At 42.0% G+C, this 19,017-nt stretch overlaps 1 protein-coding gene across 2 annotated transcripts in view; it reads right to left on the bottom strand.

Moving 5' to 3' along the window:
- dscama (Down syndrome cell adhesion molecule a) overlaps window positions 1-19,017 on the bottom strand; it is a 112,848-nt gene that overhangs the window by 71,835 nt on the left and 21,996 nt on the right. For both annotated transcript variants that reach the window (XM_085288203.1, XM_085288202.1), the window contains exons 2-3: window positions 15,613-15,930; window positions 14,149-14,298 (exon numbers count right to left, since the gene is read on the bottom strand). In XM_085288203.1, coding sequence (XP_085144329.1) covers window positions 14,149-14,298; window positions 15,613-15,930 — 468 coding nt within the window. The remainder of the gene's footprint in view (window positions 1-14,148; window positions 14,299-15,612; window positions 15,931-19,017) is intronic.

Consider the following 19,017-nt stretch of genomic DNA (forward strand, 5'->3'; position numbering starts at 1 on the left):
TTTAATTGGCTTGAGCCTCGATGCCTTTCAGGATGAAGCCGGTCATCAGGTCCTGATTAGGCAGGTAAGTGGCCTGGTAACCTACTAAATCAGCATTGGGGAGACAATACCTACGCTGGCCATGAGATCCAGAGCTAGTCCAAAACCTGCATGTGGCATTGTTTAATGTAGGTCGTTGTGCATTATGTTGTTGTTGGCAGCAATCTGAAGACAGATGATAAGAGGTCCTGTCCGAGCCGCTGAATGGCAGGTAGCCAGCTTAATCCTATTTAACAAGATCTGAGTTGAACCTGGGGTGGGGCATGTTGGGGGGGGGTCACGGAAGTAGCCTGTTGGGGTCAGTGTGTGGCTTTGTGGAAGGTGTGGTCCTAAACATTGAGCATTTTTTACACAAGGCACGCTCCTTTTATGTGCTCAAGCCCACCCTCAGAAATGAAAGCAATGCCTATCAGGTGCACGTGAATGAGTTAATCACATGCAAAATGACCACGGCAGCACCGAAGAGAAAGGATGCACACGAAGAGAAAACCTCCAGAAACTCACTCAAGGAAGAGCACTGTGGGATCTAAGCTGATGGCTGCTTTGACTCGTCTATTTTCTTCCAGTGCGCTAATTCCTTCCATCTCCATATGTTAAGTGGTGGGGAGGGAAGCGGTAGTGCGTGTGGTACACAAGCACTGGTGCGGTGGAGGGTGGTCAGGGATTAGGCCATCCTGTCTCGACGCAGGCCTTGTATAATTACACTAGAAGGATCCTTTTATATCTCTGTCCAGTAAGGGTGTGCGGTCCCAAGGGCATCGAACCACACTGACTGTGACTCCAGCTGCTCGAAGCACGAGCAGGTTAACCAAAGACGATCTCTAGAAAATGAATAACTGAAAAAGTCTGAAAAATAAATACAAATAATTGCAAAAAAATTCATATGATTTTCAGATTTCATAAACTGCCCCCAGTGTCAGCACGCAAACATATCTATTGGAAGGAGAGACCTGTCAGCGATCTGCTTGTTATAAATAACCTACAACCCTCTACCCTATCCCTAGCCCCCCACCCTCTTCAACCTCTCTTCGTTAGCATGAATAATCCCCGATGGCCCATCTGCCAGACGCCAAAGCTACAAAACGCAGAGCAAACAAGGCTGGAAGGAGCAGGCCATTACGGGGCCTCTTTGAATAGGTCGACCGATCACTCACATAGGTGTGTTTGCTCAGGCTCCGCACAAGCAAACAATATCGCTACTACAGCGCTGCTATTTTCACACACACATAAGATGCTATTTGAGCTCCAGGAGAATGATTGTAGCTGATGAGCAGTGCACCTGTTTCTGGTGGAGAGGACAGGTGTGTGTGTTTGAGTGGGAGGGAGGATTTACATTCATATGGACCCTCTCGTGTTAAGCATGAAAAAGAAAAGAACTGCTGCTTAAACTTTAAAAGTTAAACACATCTGTTTTTAACTGAGCACGTTTTCTTGTTGCTAACACAAAATGGCTGCCTTGGACTGAAAGAGGCACTAAGACAGAGCAGCAGCAGCAGCGGCGGCGGCAGCAGCTACCTAGACAGAGCAAATCTTTTTATCAACGATTTTTCCTAACTTTTACTGACAGTAGTTTAAAAAAAATCAGCACGGCAACACCACTTGATTGCTGTCCTCCGCTTCCAAGAGTCCCGCAATATCAGCGTCATTAGATGGTCGCAGTCCTCCACCCCAGGCAGCCAAACCAGGATTAGATTGTAGAAATGTAATCCTGGATGTGGGAGGTGGTGGTGGGGGTGTAATCAGGAAGAATGTCTGCACCCAAAGAATCGGACCACAATCTGGGGATGCATATGTGGCGCGACACAGAAGAATAGGAATCAGAGTTAAATGCACATTTATACACATCATGTAGGACGTGTCAGGACTTCAGCTCACATGTGATGTTGGTGCTCTGTGCTTGAATATATCTGCTCACAAGTTGGAGTCAGCAAAGCTGAGGAGCTAAGAAAGACGTGTGAGTCTGTGTGTGTTCCTGTTTTTCTCTGTGTGTCTAAATGGAGGCTGCCCAAGGTCACGTGACGTGGTTTCCATTTTGGTTGAGTCGTGCATGTGTGCAGGTAGAGCAGTGCGCACACACAAATAAATACCAGCAAACTGCACCTGTAAATTCAAACCTGAGCACTGAGGTGACAGCTTAAAAAAATCTAACTGGGAAGTAAACAAAAAGCAGGAAAAAAGAGCAAACTGCTACAGCAAGCCTAATAGCTGCTCAGAGAGGGGAGCTTATCTTACCACCACAGTTAATATGAGCTTCTCAATTAGATGAAAGGCTCTCTCTCTTTCTCTAATTTTTTGTTCAATTTCTCCAGGCAATTTATTTAGGGTGGGGAAAAAAAGGCCAGAGCCAACCGTCATTGGCTAAGCGCGCGGCGAGTCACAGCAAACTCCAGCCAATCAGGCTGAGCTCACAGCGTCAACTCAGGCCCTCAGCAACAACACGACTATTTACTGTATGCAAGAGAAAAATCTATTTGGGGTTCGTCCCTGCTCATCCAGCAAAGCAGAAAACGCTCAATTCTACAGTCCTTACACCCGAAAAGAAGAAAAGAGTCAATTTTAGTGCTTTTCTTCTTTTTCTGCACACTTGTGCTGGTTACCTGTGAGGTAATGCAAACCTCCACAAACCTGAAACTGTAACGTTATTATCGGTGGCTGCAGAACTGAAATGTTTCCTTCATTTCTGAAGGCAGTCAGAGATATTTTTAGACAGCTCACTCTGTATTCTGCATTATGGATTAACTCAGATTATGCAAAGGAGCCTTCATGCGTTAACTTATCAGTTTTATTTCTTTGTCCTTTGAATTAGTTTAACGCAGACCCTCTTGGTATTGTATCGTTCGCTATAGCAGCAGAGTGGAACTAAAGGATTATGCAAGCGTTTCCAAACAATTCGTTTTTTTCACCTTTGACAAACTAATGTAAAACATCGGCACGGCAGGTCGACAATTCTCTCTCTGCAGGGCATTTTCTTGAAGACATAAAGTTCTAATGTATAGATACAAATGAAACAAAATATGGGATAATTGTTTCAATTTACTTCTTTATTTTCCTTTAAAAAAGAAAAAGAAAAAGTCAGCTGTGATTACAATTAGATCACAATAAAATGGCTCAACATTATTTTAGGCCTCATTTTGTTAAAGCCATTATTTAAAAAAAAATACATATCTATCTATCTATCTATCTATCTATCTATCTATCTATCTATCTATCTATCTATCTATCTATCTATCTATCTATCTATCTATCTATCTATCTATCTATCTATCTATCTATCTATCTATCTATCTATCTATCTACACACACACATATATTTTAATTTAAATGGAAATGAATAACTAAAAAGGAAGAATATTTTTTTTTGCTTTAAAGGTATTTTTTTCACTGACACAATTTAAAATATTTTATTGTCAGTTTTCTGTCGTGATGGTGCATAGTAGTAATGAAATCAGAAAATAGGAAATATATATATATCGTTTTTTTTCTTTGAGTTAGTTTTTTAAAGTAAAGGATACATTTAAGCTGTAATGAAGGAACACATTTTCTCTTTGCAAAATGTATTTCCAAATAACCTACATGGTTGTTTTCTGCTTCAAACTGTGAAAAGTGCTGCTGCAGCAGGGTATCCACACCTCACAGGGCACTTAAGCAAACATGGGTGTGATGTGGGGAGTGTGCAGGGAAAGCTACAAATCCCAGGATACAGTCTGTAACTTGTGTTGTCTGGGGATCTCTCTTCCCGAGCTGTCCGAAATGTTCATCTATCAAGGTGATATCCCGTGGCGGCTCGTCGTGGAAATACCTTTCTACGGGTCACCTTTGTATTGGCGCCGATTCCCAACCAAATTAATTCACTTCATTATTCATAGCTCTGTTTAGCACTGTGAGGCAGGTTTCTTCATTGGCATTTTAGCCAATTGGCTTATTTAACAGCTACGGCTGGTACCGTGTTTGTTTCTTACTTCTTTCCACGAAATCTGTGAATAGTAATGATAACAGTGCAAACGGCACTGTTTAAGACAGGTCTGTGAACAAAGGAAGACTGCTGCGCGTTTGTGCACACCATCACACGTCAGTCGGGGCGATGCGGTGATGTCCGATGACATTTAATTTCTTGCCTGTCCCTTGGTGTAAGAATCATCACGAGGATGTGAAACGGGGGGCCTGCGCATCATGAATCTGCGTGAAAGCCCAAGTCATGATTTTTTTCTTCTCCCTTCTTTCTTTCGTTTACTTCCTTGCCATAAAATGCATCACAGACAGGGACAGAAAGCAGGAGAGGGATGTAGAGAGGGAGGGAGGCTGTGAATAGGCAGAGTGAGTGGCATGCATGGACAGCCCCTCTGTCTCTCAAAGACACTGCAGCAGCTGTATGCATGCGATAAGAGCATCCATTCACAGCCAACTCCCCCTTTTCCTCCTCCTACACACTAAAACACACACAAATGCACTTTTTTCCTCTCTCTCTGTCTCTCCATCTCTCTCTCTCACACACACACACACACTAAACAGCCTCTCTGCAGGTTCCTCCACAGAAGCTGCAGTTTGAAGCGGCCTCTGTCACCAGTCAAAGGTCTTCCCTGAAAATCATTTTTGTTTTTCTCTGAATTTTCTCTGACGTAAAAGCACAGCTGAGTTAAACATGGTTCACAGGCTGGGGGCGGGGATCACCTTTCTTTTTCCTTTCTTTTTGTCCGAACTGACAGAGCACTCAGCACATGTTCCTGGGATCTTGCTGTTTGCTTTGTTGTCGTGCATTGCCTCAGTCTGATCTTTTCTGTTGTTAAAGGCCGCCAATTACTGTCCCTAAATAACACCTCTGCACTATGTAAGGTTCTGACAATCTTATGTTGTGCAGAATTGGGGAGGATGTCCATTGCATCTGCATCATTCTGTCACATTCTAGTTCTTCCCATCATCACGGGAAGAGTGGAGGCAAGTACACAAAAGATTTCAGGTCTGGGCCTTAAGTATATCTTGAGATTTAAATAGTTTGACATCTATGTACCCACATAATATATCTTTTTTCCCCATTATGTGACATGGGAATTTATCAGTCTGCCATACCAAACTCTATGATCTATTGATAAGACTCAACTCCAAGTCCACACAATCCAAAGAATGTCTGAGTGCCAATTAATTGGCGACTCCTTCCACCATTAGCTCATGTTGCACTTATAGCTAATCTGTATCCTGGCAGGGAGCCATGCATGACCTGGCTCCCATCCAGGTCCAGGAGCTGTGGAGGCGACAGCCTTGAGCTAGCCCTGCACAGCGCTGAGGAGCCTGGAGAAGATGTGGCAAACTGCAGCAGCACAAAGCAGTCCTCACTGTTTATCAAAGATTAAGCAGTGTTTAGTACCTCGACCCTCCTCTTCCAGCCAGCCTGTGCTCAAATCTACACATGCGTGCACGCACAGACGCACACACACACAGATATGCCACCACCTCCAGCTCACACCCTAATTGTTCCCTGCCCCGAGAGTTTAATAAAGAACAAATTGCGGTTATTGGTGAGCAAACAGCACAGTGCGGAGGTGGGAGTGTGATCATTGCGATGCCAGAGCAGCGAAGAGAGAGAAAGGGCATCAGCCAATTTAATTAATATCTCTGTCAGTCTCAGGCTGAGACCGGAGCAGCAGGCTGTGTGCGGAAAGACCTGGAGTAAGCACACAGAGTGTTAGCATGCAGATACACTCATGTTTCCTACCTACATTGTAACTGTGAGTTCAGCTGCCAAACAAGCCTTATTAGGCAGTACAGTATAAGGGTTGTCCTAAAAAGTCATAATAATAATTCTAAATAAATAAATGTGACTACTTTTTATATTCTGATCCAGCAGCACCTTTTTTGCAAAGCTCATATAGATATTAATATTTTCTACCACATATCCACATATTTACTGTGAGCAGTCATTCTGTCACACTCAAATTCATGAACTCTAATCATTATTCTTTGCATTTATTTTTCCGTTCATGATACCGTAACGAGATTTCAGACAATCCATCTTTGTCGCTATCTATGTACATCTTGTTTTGATGCCCAAAAGGTTTGCGTGCTTTTTTTTCCCTTAAAGCTTATCATGCTGCCTGCACACTGCCCAGCCTAAGTGTATCTACCCGTCATGTTCCCATAATGCTTTGTGGCAGCTGCAGCCAGATTCATGCACACAGGTATTGATTTTCTTCCCAGCTTTCTTTTTTTCCTTCGGTGCATCCCTTTATTTATCTCGCTAAGCCCCTGCCACTGGGTGTGAGGAGAGAACCAGCTCGCAGCTTGTGTGAGAGGACACAGTGAATTCGGCACGAGAGACGCTCGCCACATAACCTGGATTTATTTTCATTTATCTGTTATTTATCTGGCAGCGCTGCGCCACGGCTGAGTATAATCCTGCTCTGTGTGGGTTGCATGCGTAGGTATGCATGTGTGTATTTGTGCTGTCTGTCCATCCGTCCATGCAAACACTCCATTTTCCACAGGCCACCTGACCCATTTTTCTGTGTGAATAACAATACTCCAGCCAATCATGGGCAGACAGAAAGACGAATGCTGGAAAAAGACTACATCCAGCCCGTCACACGTCGGACTCCCAACCCTGCCTGTCGACAGAGTGAGGCAGGGAAAGGGAGAGACAGCGTGAGAGAGAGAGAGTGTTATCCTCACTTCCTTCCCTCCTCCCCTCCCTCTACATCTTTACCGCACAGAGGCTGGTGAAACCATAACCCGACCTACCTGGTCCCTAGCTCAGGTTTGTGCTTTGCCAGTGGCTGCACTTCCTACATGCCCTGAGAAAAGGGCGAAGCTGCAAGGCAGCTCCAAAGAAAAGCTGTTCATGTTAGCACACTACCTGCAGGCTACAACCCACAGTATATGGTGAAGGATTAACTCCAATCCGACCCGCTACACAAATGTTTACACTGGGGCTACACTGAAGCTGTGAAGCAGGAACGGGGGATTATCTTAATATTATATGTTCAAACATAACCTTCAATTAAACTATCATGCATGTGCACTTTAATGAAACATTTACATGATCTGTTAACCTTTTAACCTGTGCGGCACAACACATCTGCCTCCAAGGACATCTCAGGGTGACTCAGTGTCTCACTAGTTACACAACTACCTTGGAAACGCACAGTTCAGCTCAGATCAACAATGCAACCCTAAACTTCTCACTTTGTAGCTTTGTAAATGCAGGACTGGTGGAGAGGAAACAGTAGGGACTGTGGCAATGCATGATGACGTCCAGCAGCCTTTTGATTGCAACTCTTGATATTTACTTCAAAGGCCCATTATACACAGCCAATTAAACTGAAATAGTGTGGCTGGCTCCTCTCCCTCCCGGCAATGGCTGCAGGGATCGAGGCTGGCTGCAGAAATAACTCAAACACACATCCCAAATGTCAACAAACATGAAAGAAGCTGTGAAATGCACAAGAAGGCTCAGCATATAGACAGACTGCATGCATGTGTTAGAGCAATCTGTAATCTCCTAAAAAAACAACTGTCTCTACACGCTACCAAAACCAGCAGTACTACGCTGCAAAGTGTGAGATATCACTGGTGTAATCTAGCACTATTAGTTCATTTGTAAAATAAATGACTACGGTGAAGGGTACAGGTCCTCTATATGTGTAGGAGAAAGTGACAGAAATAGTGTAAAGAGGGAGCAAGAGAACAAAAAAAGGAACTGCAGGAGAAATAAGAAAAGGCTACGCAGAGCAAAGAGAATCTGTGTGAAAGCCGACGGGCCTCGTGTTTAGCTCGTGCACTGAATGAAAACAAGCCCCTGTTTGAGTGCGTGTGTGTTTGTATGTGTATGTGAGTGTCTGCAGTGTAGCGCTGGGGGGTTGGCCCCCTCGCAGCCTTACTGGTGCTGAATGCAGAGCAGGCAGCGCCAGGCCAAGGCGAATGACTACAAGGCCTCCTCAGTGACTGCAGCACAAGCTGCACCTGGGGAACAGCCCTGCACAGCAACACAGCTGCAGCCAGAAATGCTACAGACGCCCTAAAGTAACCCTGCAGGAAGCACATTTGTGTATAGCAGGTATGAACCACAACTTCCAGATATACCGAGCTGTGCTGAAGTTTGCAGCTGTGGTGATATATGAATGAATGCTCTTGCTTTTGTTATGCCAGCTTGTCCATGACTGTTATATCTTTGGAATCCATTTTTTTAAAAAAACCCATATATTTCTTTTATTTCTTTGTATATGTGTGTGTGAATGTATGCAGTATGTAAGCATACAATTATAGTCAGTGGGTCCATTTCACCCTGCCCTTATCCTTGCGTGTATCGTTAAGGAGGCCAGCTCCTACAATGACCTCCCACAGGCAGCGTGAATCTCTCAGTCACCCAGTCTTGTTACTTTCAACTAAAAAAAACACATAAATCAAGCCCGTCATCTGCCACTTAACTACAACTTTTAGTACACACTCTAATCTTTTGCCCTTTAGATTACTACAACTCACTTTTTCACGTGCACTACTTAGCTCTTGCTGGCTTCCCTTCAATTGGTCCTGAATGCAGCAGCCAGGCTGCCGAGATGTTATTCCAGCAGTTGGTCTCAGCAATAATCTGATCAGGGCCTTTCAGCTCTTCTACACTTTTATTTTAAATCCTCAGGCAGCCATGCTTTTGACATTTGAGTACCTAAACTTTGAAACAACCTCCCATCAGAACAGCTGAATCTCTGGATTATTTTAAACATCTGATGAAAACACATTTTTAGAGGTTTTCATAACCTTTTGGCAACAGTTCACATTAATGCTTGCATATATATTTTATGTATGTATAAACATACATAAAGTATATGCAATGTACATGTACAAATGTACAAATATGTGCTCGTATGTGTCTATGCGTGTTGGGATAGATACACTTAACTTTAATGAGTGGATATATTATTAATCTTTTGGCTCCTCCTTGTAGAGGTCACCACAGCATCTGCCTCCATTTCACTGTATCATCCTCACACAACTCTCTGTAACTCCTCCATCCCCACATCCATAAACCTCCGAGGTCTCCCTCTTTTCCTCCTGCCTGGCAGCTCCATATTCAAATGGTCTGTATTTGTATAGCGCTTTACTTGGTCCTAGGACCCCAAAGCGCTTTACACTATACACAATCATCCACCCATTCACACACACATTCACACACTGGTGATGGCAGCTACATTGTAGCCACAGCCAGAGGCGACAGAGGCGAGGCTGCCGGACACTGGCGCCACCGGGCCCTCTGACCACCACCAGTAGCCAACGGGTGAAGTGTCTCGCCCAAGGACACAACGGCTGAGACTGTCGGAGCCAGGGCTCGAACCGGCAACCTTCCGATTACAAGACGAACGCCCAACTCTTGAGCCACGATCGCCCCAACATTCAACATCCTCTGTCCCTCCTCTACACGTGTTCAAACCTTCTCAACCTTTCCTCTGACTTTGTCTCCAAACTGCTCAAACTGAGTCCCTTCTGTCTTACTTCTAGTGAGTTTCATTGTTCTTCTCTCCAGTTCATACCTCCACCTTTCCAGGCTTCCTTCCACTTGCTCCCTACTGTCACTCGCAAACATGATAACTCCATGGAGACTCCTGCCTGACCTCATCTGTCAGCCTGTCCATCACCACTGCAAATAAGAAGGGGGTCAGAGCTCCCTGATGTAGTCCCACCCCCATCTTGAACTGATATCTCATTCCTACTGCACAACTCACCACTCCCTTATGTTCTCATACATGTCCTACACTAGCCTTCCTATTATGTGATTTCTTAAAGACACAAGGAGCCTCTTCTGATCTATACTTCTCCATCATGGCAAACATCACATCTGTAGCGCTCTTTCTCGGCATGAAGCCATACTGCTACTCAGTGACTGTCACCTCTCTGTTTAACCAAGGTTCAACAAGTCTTTCCCATGGCTTCATGGTATGACTCATCAATGTTAACCCTTTGCAGTTACTACAGATCTGGACATAGTTCTGAAATATTGGTACTGAATCACTTCTCCATTCCTCAGGCATCCTCTCATTCTCCATGATTGTGTGAAGCAATCCTGTCAACAAGTCTACCTTTCTCTGTCTTAGGATTATCCATACTTCCACAGGAATGTCATCCGGGCCTTTCCACTCTTAATATCTCTTACAAGTTCATAGTCCACACCACAGCTATTTCTGTCCTTTTAGCAAAATCCACTACCATCTGGCCGTCCACATTCCTCTCTTTAACATCTTACCTAGCCAACACCTCCTTGCTTCCTCTGTCCCCTTCACCTACCTGCCCACTGAAGTTTGCCCCAGTCACCTTCTTCGCCTCCACAACACTCTTCAAATGTTCTTCAAAATTGCCACTAGTTCATTTTACTTCCTATCTACAATATAATAGAAAATTTCACCTCCAATGCCCTTGGTCTTGTTTCGTCTCCTGAACACAAAATATACTTTATCTACCTTCCTTCTCTGCATCATATCAGCTAGGACTCGTGACTTTACTAGTCTACACTTTTGCCCACTTCTCTCTCACTGCCTCCTAGCACACCTTCCCCTTCCTTTATCTTTGGCGAAGAGTAGCACAGTGCAACCAGCACCCTGTTGGTAGTAGCATTGGAGGCGGCCATTGTTAACTAGGACCTCAACTGATCCAGTATGGAAACCCCACTTTTGAGCCACGTGTTTGATTTGGCAATCCCCCATTTATAGTTTAGTGGTAGTAGTAGTACTAGTAGTAGTATTTATAGTTATAATCTTCATAGCAGAAATTCAGCTGCTGCCATCGCCACAGGAGGTGACCGTGACGGGAAATCAGTCTGAGCTTAAACTCTATTACTACAATGTAAAAAAGTCCAGAAATATAAATAAACACAATATGTCATTTAATAATAATGAAGTTGGTTATCTCTCTAGTTCAATCATTGTTTCAGCTTACAGGCTGCTGTAAAATATGCACAACACATATTTTACAGCAGCCGGTTTTTCCTTCCTGTTTGTAACGGACCTTTTAAATCCTCTGCTTTGGGCAGTGACTTTTGAGGACTGTTTGAATCCTGACAGTGATTAGCTCTGTTGGTCAAGCAGTCGGCAGCAGTTTACATAATGTGATGACCTGAATGTGCGCTTGTTTTATGGGCTTTGGTTGGATACACCTGGTTAACATGTGATGATATTTCATGTCCATGAAGCAAAATATGTTACAATGGGAGCAAACATACTAGGTATATCTACACTATGTTAAAATAAGTGAAGATTTTTTTCCCATCAGTTAGGCAGGTTTATGACTTAGTGACCAAACACAGTGTTTTTCAAGAGCCTTAATATTCAATATTCGATACTCTATCATGTAATAGAAAAACAGTAAAACCAGTTCTCCCTCCTCTCTCCTCTTTAAACAGTAAATACTCTTAAAACGACAACAGCAATGTAATAATAATAATAATAATAATAATAATAAAAAGACAGAGAAGAAGAATCTTTACGTAGATACTTTTGAAAATAAAATTAAAAGGTGCTTCATATGATGAGAAGGAAAACCAGCAGCAATAAAACATTCAAGAAAAGGTAAAGGTAAAACAACGCTAGCAAGGAAGACAAAATTGAAAATCTAAACACAGGTAAATTACAAACAAATTTAAAGTAAATAAAAATAATCATTAGGAAGAAATGATAAAACTTTATAAAAGCCAACATAAAAATAACTTAAAGTGGAAGAACTGAAAAAGCCTGTTTATAAAGTTCTGTCTTTATGAGAGATTTAAAAAAGGAGCCTGCCAAGGAGGAGCTCGTCTCCTTACAGAGAATGGGTTCTGATCAGAACCTCAGCCGAGGACCTGCTAGGTTACCAATGGGCATGTACTATGTCAGAAGACCCGAGATATCCTCCTGAGAACTGAGGAAAAAGCATCTTTCAGTTTAACTTTTCTTGTGATTTCCTGGAAATAGGCCACCCACACACATGGGATATCATTGGAAAGGCCAGCATGTCCTCTATTGAGCACATCAGGACTTAGAAGGTAACTCAAATAAGTCAAAAGATATAGACCAAAACAAATGTCCATTACAGAGGACAAAAATGAATAGGCTGGGCCTCAGGCGGATATACCACGGTGCAAGCTCAGTGTGGGCTTTAAAGTCATCAGTAAAATCTCTTTAGATTTCTTTTAGACAAAACTGAGCTGCTCAATGGTCATGTTATCCACATGTGTGGAACACCTAAGCTGTGTTTTCCTGCTGTAATCACTCGTCCTTTCAATTTTGGCCACGAATCAACTCTTAACTATCTGTTGTTCCACCTCACTGCAAAGCATTATCTTTGTTCTTTCAGTAAAACAAAGCTGTAAGAGACCAAAAATACTGGAGCATAAAAAGCATGTTTTCTGAAGCAGCAGCCCACTATATAAGCACTATATCAGACAACGACAGCGCATTGTTGCTTTTACTGGATGTCCTGGCTGAATGCATTATAATTTTCCATTCTTTTCTAATGGACACCAGGGTTTTTAAAGTGGTGCTTTGTTAGTGTACACTGCAACAACTCGACAAGGCTCGGTCCAGTGAGACTCGCAGAAGGCCTGTCTGCACACCACGCTACACCTTCCACACTGAGAGAGCCGCAGTCAATTATTCATACCAGAGACAGAAAAGCTACATTTCACAAAGTTTTTTGTTTCAAGTGTCAATATTATTTTTAGTCATGAAATATTTAAACACTGAAGGTTGGTCATCGGGATGTAGGGGGTCAAGCCATCTTGAGTTGAGTTGTCAGTTAGTGTGAATATAGACTTAGGCACGCACACGCACAAAGCACAGTTAAAATGTGTGCAGCAGAGGATAAGGGGAATGGACGGTGCGTCAGTAGGATGTGTGCACTGAGATGTGAATAAAGACCATTTGCTCATGGATTCATAGGCTTCCGTCATCCATTATTTAGCATTGAGAAGAGCAGTGGATTGGTGGCTGGATGATTTTTTCTGACAGCGTTTACATGGCTGACGGCTACAGATGGGCCGATTTTTACGGCTCAAGATAAACACTTTGTGTTTTCAGCGCAAAGACTTTTCTCTGTAAAGATAACCAGTGGAAAAGGTCCTCGAGGATCGGGGGTGTGAAAAAACGTGGTTCCCTTCACACAATGCGACAGTGTGGCGATAAGTTTAAAAGGTCCAGATGCGATGCATTTCAATGACAAAGACTGCAGTACAGGAATATATGCCTGTGTCTGAAAAACATGCCTGCGGCAAATCCATTTATGGACAATTAAGAGATTGCTATAGATTTCAACATGAACGATTTTGCCTCAAATGTGAAACATCAACAAAAAAGCAGCTACTAGCCGGCGTTTGCCCTGCATCCAAACGCAAAATAGCATTAGCTCCTGCCTATTGAGTTTGCTAAATGCCCCACATAAAGTGAATTTGCCCCCCAGGGCTGGGAAACAATCACGGAGGCGAGTGTTCCATTTAAGTGATTTGAATGATCGGGGCACTGCAGTGCTTCCTATCAGCCAGAGAAATGGGTCAATACACTGAGACTAAGTGACATGGCTGGCAGTCTGCGCTCTTGTGGAAGACCGGGCAGAGGAAGAAGAGCGGGACCTAACTGTCATTGGGTCAGACAGATGTGGAAATACAGACGTGCACATACACTGAATGACTCCGGCTAGCTAGGATAAGCTAGGCCTGAGATGGCGCACAAGCCTCTCTTCTTCTTTTGACAAACAACACTTGTAATCAGCATTTGGCCAGGACAAATAGTCCTTTCTACTACAGTGTATTCATTATCAATGAAACTGTGAAGCTTTATCTCACTGCATGTACCTGCACCTGTAGAAATGCTCCCAAATAAAATCTATTTTCTGCAAACTAAACAGAGTTCTACCACTGTGTGTTTCCTAGTATATCAAGAAAGCATATTACATCATTCTGTCAGTACCAAAAATAGCCACCACACCACTTTTTCACTCCAGTTTACTAATATGCAAATCTCTCCTAATTTCTCAAAACAAGATGAGAAGGCAACTGTACAAGAACAATGCAGCAAAAAGGCAAACAAGGTCCACATCAGTCACCAAACACTGCCGCCAACTTTTGATGCAGGAGTCACTGTAGTGAAGAAAAATGCCATGACTTACCTTCAGGGGTGATTGACACAGTGTCTTTCTCCCAGGACACAACAGTGATGTAGGCCTCCACTGAGGCAGGTATAATACACTTGAAGACCGCCACATTGCCTCTCATGGCTTTCTGGTCCTCCACCCGGACAGTGTAGGGCTCTCGTAGGACTAGGAGGGGAGGACAGACAGGTTTTAATATAAAATGGGACCAAATTAACACGGGCCTCCTGCTCGAGTTTTTTTTTACAATGATTGCTATAAAATTTTAGCTTCATATATCAAATATTTTTGATATACACACAAATATATGTGTGTATATATATATATATACATATATATATATATATATATATATATATATATATATATACATCTATATATGTACATATATAGATGTTTAAAAAGCCAACTAGCTTTCAGGCCTTTTATGGCACATTGAAATCTGAAGCAATGTTTGAGCAAAAAGCTATTAAATATAAAATCCTGATATTTTAACTGGTCTTTCTTACCATTAAACTGAATCAGGATCTGTATTTGGTGACAGATACTTCAACCTCAAATATACTTCATCCTGTAAAGTCTAATATTTGAAAACACACTAATAAAAAAATGGACATTTTTTGAAAGTTATATAGCTGTATTTCACAATAATGCAAAATAAAGCATGTAGAATGCCTTTCAACAAGAAATTCTTATTCACAGTACTGAGGAAAATGCTTTTTTCATTCACATGGGTAGTCTTGCAAGATCAAATTGGCACGTCCACATGGCCTGATCAGTGAAACTACCTCGCAACATTCAAAAGAATTGATTTCTACTTATAACTGAGTATCATCTGGAAACTGGAATCTGAATTTTGTTCTTTTGGGATTTTACTTTATATAAAAGTTGAATGAAAATATAATTTTCTTTATTTTTTGTGACTAAGAATTTTAAGATTCTGTTTTATTTTTGCATAATTGTGAGATATAATTATATACTATTCAGACATTGCCACTAGTCTTTTTCTATGTTTATGAAACGTTGGTGAATGTATATGTTTGAAATAAAAAAGAACTGAACTGAACTATGTGAAGTTTTTTGATTTCTCAAATATGGGAATATGAAGCAGTGATGGACAGTTTTTCATATTTTAAATATCTAGTTATTAGACTTTTGTTAACATAAGCACCAAATTATAGTTAGAAAAATAGAAATTCAGGCTTTTATCTTTATTAGTTTTTGATATACTCATGTTTAAATATTAGATTCCATTGTATGAAAAATGACCTGAAAGTGGGTTGACAGACCATTTTTCAAAAAAAAATTATCTTGAAAAGTATTTGATATGTCAACTTAAAATGTCACAGCACTTATTGTATATGTTTAAACTTTTGACCAATCTGTATCCAAATCGGAGCATAAATTGTTCTAAAAGTTTGCTGATTTGCGATGTGACGACCCAATGGAAAACAAAACAGAGTGACGAGCAGAGAAACTGACCAGCCTTAATGTGAACATCTTGGCTCCTGATTCTCCCTGAGGGGTTCTCCGCTGTGCAATAGTAGGTATTGTCATGGATGAGTTTGCTGAAGCTGGAAGGGGGGATCTGGAAGATCTGAAGGGTGCCATTGGGGTGCACATGACGGATCCCTGGCACATCATAGATCTCCTCGCCGGTGGCCAGGTACCAGCGCAGTGAGACAGGAGGCACACCTGCGGCGGGACAGGGCACCGATGTCCCTGTGGTGCTGGCAAACACTACCTCTTGCACAGATGCATTGACAAAATATAAGCTGGAACGTAGATCTTCACCGAAAACTGCAGAGAGAAATGAGATCAGAAAACCACGTCAGACACGGCACGGCGAATCCTTTAATAACTACCAAGAAAGGACCCCGTCAAAGATCTGTGAGAGAACAACCATATTTACATATTAGTGCTCTACTGCATTTGATTTTTTTCTTTAATTTAGGCCAAGTGTGTTTTTCACAGGCTGGCTGCTGTGTTTGTCCTCGCTGCAGTGATAAGAGGTGGCAGGAGTGTGTTTCTTGTTGTCTATGAAGAGACACTGCAGCAAGGCCCCAGAGAGTAGTAGTAGATGTGAAACTACAGAGCTGCAGAGAAAGCCAGACCTGCCTACAGACAAAGTGCGTCTATCCATACCAGAGTCAGTTCAGTAACTTTCATTATTGTTAAGAAAATACTTTTTTTAAATCGCTCACCGAGAAATAGAAACAAAATTCTTCTAAAAGGTGCGGTCAGAAGAAAGGCCTGCGGCCCACAACGTATTCACCAAAGGGTCTGATCGTGTTTTCACCAGGATGGATTGGCGTCACAAAAATGGAACACATCAAGACAATGACTATGCTCAATTTAACACCTTCTGATATTATGCATTGTCTGCAATACCACACCAAAGTGAGGTGATTAAGCGAAGGACCTGCATCCATCTATCCTCTGCCGCTTATCCTTTTCAGGGTCGCGGGGGGGCTGGAACCTATCCCAGCTGTCTTGGGGCAAGAGGCAGGGTACACCCTGGACAGGTCGCCACACACAGACACATTCACACCTGTGGGCACTTAGTTTTAGAGTTTCCAATTAATCTATCCCCACTAACTGCATGTCTTTGGACTGGGGGAGGTACCCTGAGAGAACCCACGAAACATGAGGAGAACAAACTCCAAGCTAAGGACCTATGCTACTGAATTTCTTTGAGCTCTGACGAATTTGTTTCTTTGTAATCACAGTGAATGTATGTTTTTAAAAAGCCATTACAGGCTATTTTTTTAAATAAAAAAACTCAGCACTTTCAGCTTAACTAATTATTAATTGGAAACTCTAAATGGGAACTTGTATTTTAACCCTCATAGGGAAATATCCATACGTTTTCTCTTGACAAACACATTTGTGCCTACATTTTACAATAAATCTAAAAGCCATTACAGCAATATTTAATTTTGCATTTTAAAAATAAATTATTCATTATTACAACAACAATATAGCATATTACTGCTGTGGCATCAAGCACTCACTGAGAATACGTTTCGGTGACTACCATTTGGATATTGCCAAAATACATGCACCAGCTGGTAAGCTGTGAATTTGTCATGTGTGCAACAGAAGATGTTTTCTAGTCATCTTAACTAATGAAGCAAGTCAATGTAATGTGATGCACTTCCCCAGCAGTAAGTTACCGATGTGGATAAAAACTGACAATGCAGCTCTGTGCTGTAATGGACAACCCACACTGTCGGCATGCAGCCAGGATATGTTTATTGGCTGGAACCCAAGTAAGACAGCAGAACTCGTTTAGTACATCCAGTGCAAAATAAAGTCATGATGTGTGTTTGTAACATGTTTCTATAAATCTACAAACACTCCATATGTATCACAGTTGTCACTTACTGTAGTTCCTTTTATACGATTTTCTCTCCCCGAGGAAATTGCATAACCTTCAGCGGTAATATTTATTTAAGAGATTCATCACCAATAGATGAGATTCAACAACAGTGTTGTGTCTTACAGGAAATGATGCCAAGGCAAAAGAGAAGATGCGTCATAATTATATAGATCGCCATTAGAAACATAGGTAAAAGACATTAAAATGAGTGCTGCTCATCATAATCACATAATTGTTTTTATATGTGTTTTATTTCTACTGGTTTTGATCAGTCCTAATTGAGCTGAGTTAGCAGCATTCATTCACAAACACAAAGGTAAACATCAGTTTGCTTTATGTTTCAATTCAAATTTAGAGATGCTCATGAAACTTGTTTGTCTATCAGACAGGTGAATATCCCACCAAGCACCAAGCATCCATTGACACTGTTTTTCAGGTTAAAGCTCTTGGTTTAAAAATATGTTACATTACGTCTAAATTCAGATGGAAGACACATCCGGGCTTAGTTTGCTTCAAAAATAATACTTTACTCATTTACTCTTTCACTTTTTCAACTAAAACTTAAAGAAAGTTTTAAGCAAACGTGAACACTGCTGTCTTTAATGTCTTTTAAACATAGCTGAAACACATATTTATTGGATGCTGCCTCTGTAATGTGCAATGCATTGAAAAGGACTCTACTAGATCTATTGTGACAGTGTCACCAGGGTCCATGGAGGGTACCACCTATGAAGTTAATGACAAAAGTTTCTTCATTAATATGATATAAGGGTCATGGCCCATGCACATTTAAAATGACTGGTTGTCATGCAGTGCTTTTAAGCTGACTGTTCAGCTCACCTTAATTTTCACAAAAGTGTGACTGAGGATCTTTTATTGAAATATGCAATATTGTAAGTGGTTCTTTCACTCAACGTCACTGAAGGTCACTGATATTCTGTGGTCTCTGGTTGCTATGCTGCTTGCAGCCACTTCCTGTATGCATGCGCCGTTACATGTAATGGAATTCATATTTTTACCAGAATGTACAAGGATGATAACGGCAAAGACTGTAGATGTGATGAAGCTTGCTGAAATGCTGCCCACATGCTTCTTTGTGCTGTAGAAACGAGTATTGCCTACAATGTGTTACTGTAATCAGCTCTGCTATCTGCATCTCCAAACTAAATAAAAAAATTGCACATATACAAACTTGGAAGTGATAATTCCTCACTGCACACAGAGCGAGTGAACAGAGAGTGATCAGCAGTCCTGCAGAGCTGTCGCATGAGCAGCCTCTGTCAGTCACCCTTTGTAAATATTGCATCTCTACTGTATGTCTGCTCTCTGCTAATGCGGTCTACCTCCTCCTGTCCCCAGCATGCTTGTGCGACGGCTGCCAATCCCCCCTCCCCAGAGACCAAACATTTTAGCGCTTCATAAATTCCTAATGAGCGTTCTCAAGTCACCGGCTACTTCCACCCACTGGTCGTTCAACCTGTAACAACAAACAAACAGTGTGGCGT

This window comes from Mchenga conophoros, linkage group LG10, assembly GCF_057382185.1.
Source record: "Mchenga conophoros isolate Kocher_MC1m ecotype Shallow Benthic linkage group LG10, M_conophoros_male_GT1.1, whole genome shotgun sequence".
Classification (NCBI taxonomy): domain Eukaryota; kingdom Metazoa; phylum Chordata; class Actinopteri; order Cichliformes; family Cichlidae; genus Mchenga; species Mchenga conophoros.